Source organism: Micropterus dolomieu, linkage group LG06 (genome assembly GCF_021292245.1).
Source record: "Micropterus dolomieu isolate WLL.071019.BEF.003 ecotype Adirondacks linkage group LG06, ASM2129224v1, whole genome shotgun sequence".
NCBI lineage: Eukaryota > Metazoa > Chordata > Actinopteri > Centrarchiformes > Centrarchidae > Micropterus > Micropterus dolomieu.
In genome coordinates, this window is record NC_060155.1 from 6,072,333 (window position 1) to 6,083,872 (window position 11,540).

Consider the following 11,540-nt stretch of genomic DNA (forward strand, 5'->3'; position numbering starts at 1 on the left):
GGCTAACATAGGTTTTGTGGTTCTGGCTGTAGCAGTGTTTACTTGTTAATGTCAGAGATGCATCTGGACCACTTTAAAAAAGCAGTGGATTTCTTACATAGTCATTGGGCTGCATGGTTGTGCATCTCCCTATTTTCAAGACTAGGTGCCGACTGCGTGTGCAGGGTTTTTCATTTTAGCAAAGCTTAAAATTCTCCTGAGGATGTAATGGGCAACGGCCAACACTGGACCGACCGATGGTGTAACTTCCTCACTCACCCAATACGCCAGGTACCAGACTTGTGTTTATAAGGTGGCCCCGCTCCAGCCAAAGATGGTTAAGTTCAAGTTTATTGATATGTGTCAGTACACAAGACAAAAAAAAATTAAGAATACAAAATTACCGTAGCCTATACAGAATAACATTCAAAATGAGAGATAGGACACTTTCCTTGTCATCCTACTTTATATGCGACTTAAAGTTCTAAAAGGAAAATGGACAACAAAGTATTGTATGCTAACTTGGTTAAAATTTACTTTATTTCAAAAACTAAGGTTTCTTCAGCTTCTGATGTCTTAAGATGTTTTCCTATTTCAATTTAAGCTTAAAGTATTTTATCAGAGAACTTCCTGTTTTATACTTTTTTTATGTTTTCTGTCTCAGTGAAGTTGTTTTTCCCTTTTGCATTTTTCACTTTAAGCTTTTCCTTCATCCATTTCAGGCTTTTTCGATTTCACTTTTGATTCTCAAGCTGCCATTTCATGATATCAGTTTCAATCTCAAATGTTCTATTTTCCACTTTTCACATTTTAACAATTCAATTTCAGTCAGATTCTAGCAGTGCACTAAATACATCTTAACGTTTTCTCCTTTAAATGTAGTGAGCATGCACCCTGTTTTCATAGCCTTACAAGAAGCGATATCACCTATTATCAATCAAATATTAAATGGTTCTATTCATTACAAAACATTAACACACATTCACACATGATTATACTAGAGTTAAAGGTGGGGTATGCAATTCTAATCCAATACATATCTTTTTGTCAAATTCAGTGAATATCTTCTCACGCTCAGATAGCTGTCCGTTCTGTCTGGTGTTTGAAAACAGCCCAAACAAACAAAGTGGCTTGGAAAACATCACACAACACTATTCCAGTCATGATTTGTGTGTCAGGTAACTTTAAATTACTGCACACACACATATTAAGCTTACTTTCTAGTTCTCCAGGATAGGCAGTGGTTGTGATGTTAGCTACAGTAGCAGGAGAGTTGTGAGTATCGCTGTCTGTGTTAGCTTCGCAGCAGCAACTGTAGCCACAACTTATCTAATGTTAGTTACATTACTTGCTGTGTCGCTGTGCGCTCTATATCGTGATATTTGTCATGGTACTGGATTTATCCAGAATCGCACACCCCACCTTCAATTAGCAGCCTTGAAGTATTTCCTATCATCCAATTTGCATCTATAATTTGGCTTTAGTACGAGTAGCATCACAGCTCAGCTGAGATCGTAAGAACTCCTGGATCTTCTTCCACATGTGGACTTCAGCTGCTGCGTGAGCCACCGGCTCACCCCCCCACAGCACTGAACTGCTGAGGAGCCCATGTAAAGCGGAGGGACAGAACGGTCCATAAGGCGGCTCCAGTAGGTGTCCAGCTCTCGGGTAATACACAGTCTCAAAGTTATCCTTCCCATGACGCTTCAGTCTCTCCACCATCTCATCCATGTAACCTTTACTGTCCCAGTTGAGGTCGTCCTCTGAAGCCACAAACAGGAAACGTCCCTTGGCTTGTTCAATGGGGACCAGGCTGCCCTTGTTTTCCTCTGCCAGGGGATTTTTAACACTGTATTTGATAACGATAGCCCCTGAATTTGTGGTAATCACCTTGCTGGAGTCGTACAGTAATGGCGTGAGGATTTGGCGTTTCCTGTAGTATAGAGGAACGGCTATATTGGCGTTGCTGCCGTTGATCCACACTGCGGCCTCAACACCTGGCACATAAGCAGCAAGTGAAAGCGCAATATCTGCCCCCTTTGATCGTGATATTATACCAACTCCTTTACTGCCCACCTGGGAGGAAAATAAAGAAAATAAATGCTACACGATATAATAAACACAGAGCTCAGGAACTGGGCTACGAAGGTGAATCAGGATAACAGTGTAAAAACTGGACCAAATGTGGAGGTCTACTCAAGCATGGTGGATCAATCAACTTTGAAAAAAACTGTATTATCAACATAATTAGTCAATTGTATGATAAAACTATATAAAAACATGTTAAAACACCTATTTTGAAAGCAGTACGACCTTTTGCTAACCTAACTAAAATGGAAGGAGTCTCTGTCTGGCTCATGATTTTCTCAAAAACGGTTTAGCCGATCGCCTTCACGCTGAGGATCCAAGGCAGTGTAATGTTGAGTGCAAGCTCTTGAGATCTAAGGAACATATTTATTAGTAATGCATTACTACCACCAAAAGTGCACACTGTGTAGTGTATTGAGAGAGGACCCAATTAACTGCTTAGCACACTTCAAAATAAACCTTTATGACACAATAATTCGCATAAATGTCAATTTTAAGCTTCAAATAAGAGCCAGCCAAGAAGAGTCCAGCATATAACCCCCGTAAAATGCACAATGGATATTACACTGGGTTTTGTGTAGATTAAATCAGCAAGATATTACATGGTAATTTGTAAGATTTAGAGGTGCTGGTAGGTGGGCGTTGGAACCTTTAGACAGAGCCAGAAAAGTGGCTGCTGGCTGTAGGCCCAGTGCCATGGGTGTCCAGAACAATATAATACTATTTGAAGTTGTAATCGATTTTTTTTAGAATAATAATGTTTCAACCTTTCACATTGTTATTTTTAGAATAACAGAGAGAGTTTTAGCGAGTTTTTTGTCACCGCTCTCTCAGCTGACAAAGTTTAGCACTAGCTGGAGAACATAGTGGAGCACTTAGCAGCTAAATTTCCCTCTGGAGTTGGTGGAGTCCATAAACAGAGCTATAAGAGAGTGACTATTTGACTTTCATGACTCCAAATGAATGATAATGTTGATGCATAACAGCTGGATGTCTAAATAAGTTTGCTAGCACGTTTACCATGTCAACATAAAAGGGATATGTTTTGCAATTATAACGTGTTTCCGCTGCCCCACAGTGGCCAAAAAATGTATTAGTTACTGCAGATTTAACTTTGTTAAAATCGCAAAATACACACTGAATCAATAGCTGCTTACCACTGAACATGTCAGAATCAAAGGCTTGTGACTTTATGCTGCTGGGTTTAAAAGTTACGCAAACTACTCACCTTAGGATGTTGTTGTAAGAAATCCACTGCTTCTTTAAAGTGGTCCAGATGCATCTCTTTCACGTTGTCAGGCTTATCAGTCATCACCGCTACAGCCAGAACCACAAACCCTTTGTTTGCCAGCAGAGAGGCTCTTTTCTCAGATGGAAAGGTGCTCAGATCCAACACAGCAGGAAACGGACCTTCTCCTGGAACATACACATACGAGTAAATGTCATCAGTTTAGTGACTCTGCATCAAAAGGATGCACATTATGTAAGTTTTTATATGATCTACTGTTATCACTGCTACAACCACACCTTTACACAGTTTAACTAATTAAATAAAATTAAAAAAAAAAATAGCAGCAAATATTGAGGTCAGTGTCTATGGGGTACAACTCAATATAAGCTTGACTCAAGTATTCTGTAACAGCTCTAAGCCTCATTACAGAAACACGTTATAGGGCTGCAGCTGTTAATAATTTTCATAATCGATTAATCTATGTATATTTTTTAAAGTTATTAATGGTGGCTGCATTCCATTTATCGACTGTGGCAGCACAAGATGTCATGGTATTGCTATGGTGGCCTAATAAATAAACAGTTGTTATATAGTCATAATAAAACACTATTAGGTTGTAATTAAACTATGTTGAATCTCCTACCTGGGGGAGTAAACAGGACTCCACGCATATTCCCCTCTTTGACAGGGAGCCGGCTGACCCCGTCTCCAATCAGAAGCCTCTCGTTGTTCGCCTCTGCCAGCATCCTTTCCTCCCCCTCATGTACAGAGAACTTCACCACATGTGGGTTTAAGGAATTGTTCTTGAAAAAGTACTTATGTAAGGTGTCCGCCCTCAGCGACCACAGCAGACCCATGGGTTGAACCCCGACGTAGCTGCCACTGAGCGAGGGGTCTCTCTTCAGGTCGATCTCCCCGCTCCCATCAGCCCTGTAGGTGGCTGAGGAGCTGAACACCACTCCTTTCTCGTCAGTTGATCTGGCTTTCATGGAGACCACCTGTCTCGACCTCAGCCCGGCCACCTTCACCTGAACGGGCTCATCGAAGAAGCACCTGGCGCTCGGCAGCAGCCTCAGTCTGACTTGGGAGGACATCTCACCTGAAACTAAAGATACTTTCATTCTTTGACTTTTGACATTTTTTAGGCAATGCGACATAGAAGGGCTTCACTGTAACGTTTTGTTTTATCTGTACTCCCAAAAAGTAGCAACCTAAAAAAGTTAGACAGGTCTACCTTAGAGTCATTAGATGACCCCACAAGTGTTCACTGACCTTCCAGCACTAGTTATTTCTCACATGTTCTTGGAGTCTAAACATCAGATAGATTAGTTGTTCTATGTTAAGGCCAGCTAAAGATGACCTAAGAGGGAAATCCCACAGGCACTACGGGGAAGACAGAAACATAAAAGGGACCAAAAGATGTTACGCTTCAGATTTGGTGTTGGCATTTGACGTGTTCACATGTTGTATGCTGGCACTGTATCTCCTTGGCTGGGCTCAAATAATCATGCAATATTAAGTCTTTATCAGTCTCCAAAACTTCTTCACACCTGAACCTGGCTCACAATATTTCATCAACACCAGTGACTGATATAAATGAAGTGAATAAAAAAATCACTAATCACTGATTATTTACCAACACAAAAAAAGATTTCTAAATATTGACTGAGGAATGGAATAAAATTTGTATGAAAATAGCTGAGCACAGAAATGTTGCTTTTTAAAGGTTAAGTGTATTTAGTGGCATCTAGTGGGGAGGTTGTGAATTGCAACCAACTCTCTAGTCTTGCTGTAAAATACATATAAATCGGCCCTTTCTTCATTTTCACAAATAGAATAAAGCTTTCACAAATCTGAAACAGTGTTTTAAAGACTCTTTTGCCTCTCTGGGACAATCTAGCCATTGTGGTTTTTGATCTGGGCATGCAAAAAATACATATTGACCCTTTTTCCATTTTCACAAATAGAATAAACATTTCACAAACCTGAAACTGTGTTTTAAAGACTCTGGGACAATCTAGTCCAGATTTGACAGCTCTGGGTATGGTGGTTTTTGATCTGGACCTGCTCTAATGTGGATTACCTGCAAATAATATAAATAATATCAAACATCTAAATCGCCCCTATTTTTTTTTCATTTTCACAAACAGAATAAAGGTTTCACAAATCTGAAACAAATAAACAACCTTCTACCTTTTACCTTGAAACAGACAGAGACAGATCAGGTTATTGTAGGGTAAAGGTCAACAATAAGTTAGCCTGCCTAGAAAAGAAGAGGCAGACTAGCCGCGGGTCACGTTTTTCCGACGTTATAGTTTGCGACAACACAAAGTTTAATCGGAGCTTATAAGGACTTTGGTTTAAATTGTAGGCACTGAGATTGCTCAGAGGTATCATATTGTATGACGTGCGCTCGTCTCCCAGAAGAGGAACGATAATTAGATGTGCGCGTCAAACACTGAAACAGCTGGAACAAGAATAAGTTTACAAGTGTACTGCAACGTCTCTGTTATAATATAACACGTCAACCTACTCAGAAAGAAGGCAACAAATAGCTACTCGCCTGGACAAACTTGCAAATAAACCATAAACAAACGCTTGTTCTTCTTGTTCTTCTGAATTTTCTTCACTGTTGGCAAACAAAGAATTGGTGCATTACCACCACCAACCGGTATGGAAGGTAGATCTTCTTCTTCTTCTTTGAGGTTTTATGGCGGTTGGCATCCAAATTGTTGCATTACCGCCACCTAGGCTACTGTATAAAATAGTTTTCCCAGTGCAAACGCTTTACAGTGACCACCCAGAGAGTTCCCATTCAATGCATTGTCAGTTTTATGAGTCAGACTCGGTTGTCTGAGTTGATATAAACGCTTCCCTCAGTGGAATGTCTAGCTATTTCTTCTTCTGTTATGTCCACAGTGTCCAAGAATCTGCTTGCAGCATCCAACACCATCTTAATCCTCTCTGACTTGCTCTTTATTTCAATGGCACAATTTACCACCATGGCAATAAATGCCAGAAATTGCCTCTTGTCGATGCAGACCATATTCTGATCCTCTCTCCATTCCTTTTTGGCTGCTGTTTCTTTTCCACTCGTTCCTCCTTTCTTTCCAGTCTCTTGGTAGCTTCGGCATATATGACAGACCCTCTTTCACTCTGATTTTACTCACTTTCATTTCTTTTATTCGTCTCAGACATTGTGCTGACTAGCTCCTGCTCTTCTTCACACTCCTCTCTTTTACAGCTGTTCATCCCACATCTTCCGACTCCTCTACATACTGTAGCAACATGTCCATATTAGTGACAGCAGAAGCGCCTGAGTGGAGCTCTTTCATACGGCCTCTCCCAGTAAGATATATAATCTAAATATATTCTTTCTGGCAATTCCCCCTCAAAGGTCAGACACGCCAAATTACTTTCCTTCCTCTGCCCTTGTCGAAATTGTGTCAGTCTTCTTGCTTCACAGACATTTTGAATACTCCGAAATGCCTTGTCCTGCATTGACAGCGGTACGCCACTTATCACTCCTTTTCTCTTGATTCCTGACCTGATTAGGAAAGAGCTCAGAGCTTTATCTCTCTGTCACCTTGACACACAATCAACAACAACCATCCCGCTTCTTGTTGTCCTAATTGACCTCACATCTCAAAGTTTTCCTCTGGTTAACTTTCTGACCTTGTGCAAAGATCCCGTCCGTTCGTGTCACAGCTATCATCCCAACACGACTGGCTGGCATCATGTGAAACACTATCCTTCTTCCTTTTCTTATTCACAACACCTCTCAGGTCCTCTTCCTTTACTGCTTCGCTCTCCATATACTCCTCTGACTCCATTTTCCTCCCTGGAGGTCAGATCAGAATGACAACATTATTTTAAAAAAAACTCATATCCTCTCAACCCCAATTCTAATGTTGGGACGTTGTGTAAAACGTAAATAAAACCAGAATACATTCATTTGCAAATCCTTTTCAACCTATATTCAATTTAATACACTATGAAGACAAGATATTTAATGTTCAAACTGATAAACTTTATCGTTTTTTGCAAATGTTCCCTCACTTTGAATTTGATGCCTGCAACATGTTCCAAAGGGGCAACAAAAGACTGGAAAAGTTGAGGAATGCTCATAAAACACCTGTTTGGAACATTCCACAGGTGAACAGGTTAACTGGAAACAGGTGAGTGTCATGATTGGGTATAAAAGGAGTATCCCCGAAAGGCTCAGTCATTCACAAGCAAGGACGTGGCGAGGTTCATCACTTTCAAGACAATGCCAAGCCACATCCTGCACGTGTTACAACAGCGTGGCTTCGTAGTAAAGAGTGCGGGTACATAGACTGGCCAGCCTGCAGTCCAGACCTGTCTCCCATTGAAAATGTGTGGCGCATTATGATGCGTAAAATAGGACAACGGAGACCCGGACTGTTGAGCAACTGAAGTTGTACATCAAGCAAGAATGGGAAAGAATTCCACCCACAAAGCTTCAACAATTAGGGTCCTCAGTTCCCAAACGCTTATTGAGTGTTGTTAAAAGGAAAGGTGATGTAACGCAGAGGTAAACAGACCCCTGTCCCAGCTTTTTTGTGTTGCAGGCCTCTCTTAGTTAGACAGATTATTGATCTTTTTTGTGTTGCAGGCATCAAATTCAAAGTGAGTGAATATTTGCAAAATACAGTAAAGTTTATCAGTTTGAACATTAAATATCTTGTCTTTGTGGTGTATTCAATTGAACATAGGTTGAAAAGGATTGTATTCTGTCTGTATTTACATCTTACACAACGTCCAAACTTCATTGGAACTGGGGTTGTAGTTAGTCTAAGATGTTAAGATGATGAGGTTTTGGGTCATCTGCCTTCCTTCTTCCTCATAGAAGTCTGAAAGTATCATCACATGCTCCACTGTTTCTTGCTCACAGCACTCACAACTGCCTGTTTTATAATGCTTTTTTTGTGGTCTCCTTATCAAACTCATCTGCCACTTCATTTCCTTTGATACCAGCATGTGTGGTACTACCCATAAAAATAGGACTGTAAGACCTATCATTTGAATTCTGTAAAATGTTTGTTTTACTTCTATCTATATGTCTGCTCTGCTGTCTGAATGACTGTTCTGTACACTGGCTAATGATGAACTTGAGTCTGAACAAATGATTGCTTGGTCCCATATCCTCTATCCACTGCATTGCAAGAATTTCTCCTGTGTAAACTGATAATTCATCACTGATTCTTTTCACTATTCTTATGTAAAACTGTCGAACAACAAGAGTGACTCCTATTTTATTAATCAAACATCTGTGTAGATCTGGACATAACTGTGGTAACTGTTAATATACTATGCATGTCTGGTGTCTGAATTCAAACTAAACTCGCTATCCTTGTTCTTCTTTTACTGTTGGACAAATCACTGTCCACCCAAAGCTTTTTGTCTCCCTCCTCTTAACAAACTGTTGTGAACAGCTGCTGCTGTTAAATAAAGCTCAGTGCAACTCAACACTTTGGCCGACAGAGGGCACCCATCTGTCAAAATCAGTGGTGGGTGATTTACTCAAGTATAGTAATTAAGCTCCCTTCTGAGGTACTTGTACTTGAGTATTTCCATTTTCTGCTACTTTATACTTCTACTCCACTACTATTCAGAGGGCAATACTGCAACCTTTTACTCCTTCATGATACAAAATATAGTCCACACATAAATTTTGATATTGTTATATCAATAAGACGGTACTGATCCCAAGGGGGAAACATTTATAAGCGATCCAACAGTATATAGTAATAATATATATAAATACAATAAAACTAGTTCCACATTTACCAACTGCAACATTAAATCATTATTACATCAGTAATCAGATAACATAATATACAGTAAATTATTCTGAAATGGGACTTTTTCTAAAACGAGTACCTTTACTTTTGGTACTTTAAGTATATTTTGAGGTTATTACTTTTGTTGGCCTACTTTTAGTAACATTTTAAATGCATGACTGTTACGTAAAGATCTGAGTAGCCTACGTCTTTCACCACCACAGAGATCTAGACGGTACGATAGTATTTGTGATGGAGTTGTTGCGCATCTTGCATGGTGTTTGATCCTTTGTTCAATGAAATATAATTATTGATCAAACAAACAATTCTTTGCTGCATTAAAATAAGTAGATAATCAAAAAGGAATGCTCTAAGTTTGGAACTACAGGTCCCATAATGCCTTGAGGGATATGAAATGGAAGTATAATGTTGCCATGGAGTTTGTGGATTGACTACAACCTTTTTTACATTTAGGCAAATCGACACCCTTAAAAGTATGCTAAATTAGCTATTAGCAGCACCTGTTTGCAGTGTACCCACAGATGTATACACAACTATCACTGCATTACCTAGAAACTGAAGAAAACTTGATGATTCTCAGGCAAGTTCTAGTGTTAAAAGGAGCACTCATGTAAGCCACTCATCATGTTTGTGTGTTCAGATTTGTTCAGACCCCTAGAAGGAGTACAATTGTTTATGCAAATTCCAACAATTGACTCCCTGTTGTTTTTACACCTGCATGTCCCTTTCACCAGCACGTCTGCCTCTCGTCTCTTCTCATCTTATACCTTTGGGATGAACTGAAATGCTGATTGTGAGCCAGCCCAGGCCTCATCACCCAACATCAGTGTTGGACCTCACTAATGCTTTTGCGGCTGAACGGGAGCAAATCTCTGCAGCCAGGTTACAAAATCTGGCGTAAAGCCTGAAACTACAGTAGAGGAGTGGAGGCTGTTGTATGAGAATATTAATACCCATGGTTTGAGGTGTAATGTTTCGGTGTCCACGTACGTTGGACCATATACAGGTGCTGCTCATATAATTAGAATATCATCAAAAAGTTGATTTATTTCAGTAATTCTATTCAAAAAGTGAAACTTGGATATTATATTCATTCATTACACACAGACTGATATATTTCAAATGTTTATTTCATTTAATTGTGATGATTAAAACTGCCAACTAATGAAAATCCCAAATTCAGTATCTCTGAAAATTTGAATATTACTTAAGACCAATACAAAAATGAAATGTTGGCCAACTGAAAAGTATGAACATGAAAAGTATGAGCATGTACAGCACTCAATACTTAGTTGGGGCTCCTTTTGCCTGAATTACTGCACCAATGCGGCGTGGCATGGAGTCCATCAGTCTGTGGCACTGCTCAGGTGTTATGAGAGCCCAGGTTGCTCTGATAGTGGCCTTCAGCTCTTCTGCATTGTTGGGTCTGGCGTATCGCATCTTCCTCTTCACAATACCCCATAGATTTTCTATAGGGTTAAGGTCAGGCGAGTTTGCTGGCCAATTAAGAACAGGGATACCAGGTACTGGTAGCTTTGGCACTGTGTGCAGGTGCCAAGTCCTGTTGGAAAATGAAATCTGCATCTCCATAAAGCTGGTCAGCAGCAGGAAGCATGAAGTGCTCTAAAACTTCCTGGTAGACGGCTGCGTTGACCTTGGACCTCAGAAAACACAGTGGACCAACACCAGCAGATGACATGGCACCCAAACCATCACTGACTGTGGAAACTTTACACTGGACTTCAAGCAACGTGGATTCTGTGCCTCTCCTCTCTTCCTCCAGACTCTGGGACCTTGATTTCCAAAGGAAATGCAAAATTAACTTTCATCAGAGAACATAACTTTGGACCACTCAGCAGCAGTCCAGTCCTTTTTGTCTTTAGCCCAGGCGAGATGCTTCTGACGCTGTGTCTTGCTCAAGAGTGGCTTGACACAAGGAATGCGACAGCTGAAACCCATGTCTTGCATACGTCTGTGCGTGGTGGTTCTTGAAGCACTGACTCCAGCTGCAGTCCACTCTTTTGGAATCTCCCCCACATTTTTGCATGGGTTTTGTTTCACAATCCTCTCCAGGGTGCGGTTATCCCTATTGCTTGTACACTTTTTTCTACCACATCTTTTCCTTCCCTTCGCCTCTCTATTAATGTGCTTGGACACAGAGCTCTGTGAACAGCCAGCCTCTTTAGCAATGACCTTTTGTGTCTTGCCCTCCTTGTGCAAGGTGTCAATGGTCGTCTTTTGGACAGCTGTCAAGTCAGCAGTCTTCCCCATGATTGTGTAGCCTACAGAACTAGACTGAGAGACCATTTAAAGGCCTTTGCAGGTGTTTTGAGTTAATTAGCTGATTAGAGTGTGGCACCAGGTGTCTTCAATATTGAACCTTTTCACAATATTCTAATTTTCTGAGATACTGATTT

General features: G+C 40.4%; 1 protein-coding gene across 3 annotated transcripts in view; it reads right to left on the reverse strand.

The window, feature by feature from the left end:
• Positions 1 to 5,976, reverse strand: part of LOC123972162 (acyl-coenzyme A thioesterase 6-like) — a 27,525-nt gene extending 21,549 nt beyond the window's left edge. Inside the window, exons 1-4 of one of the 3 annotated variants that reach the window (XM_046051448.1) lie at positions 5,862 to 5,976; positions 3,942 to 4,403; positions 3,296 to 3,483; positions 1,211 to 2,055 (exon numbers count right to left, since the gene is read on the reverse strand). In XM_046051448.1, coding sequence (XP_045907404.1) covers positions 1,447 to 2,055; positions 3,296 to 3,483; positions 3,942 to 4,403; positions 5,862 to 5,886 — 1,284 coding nt within the window. In that variant the 5' untranslated portion in view covers positions 5,887 to 5,976 and the 3' untranslated portion in view covers positions 1,211 to 1,446. Of the gene's footprint in view, positions 1 to 1,210; positions 2,056 to 3,295; positions 3,484 to 3,941; positions 4,404 to 5,283; positions 5,382 to 5,498; positions 5,832 to 5,861 lie in introns of those variants that run through there. The other 2 variants (XM_046051451.1, XM_046051452.1) reach the window with 2 other exon arrangements.
• Positions 5,977 to 11,540: the final 5,564 nt, after the last annotated feature.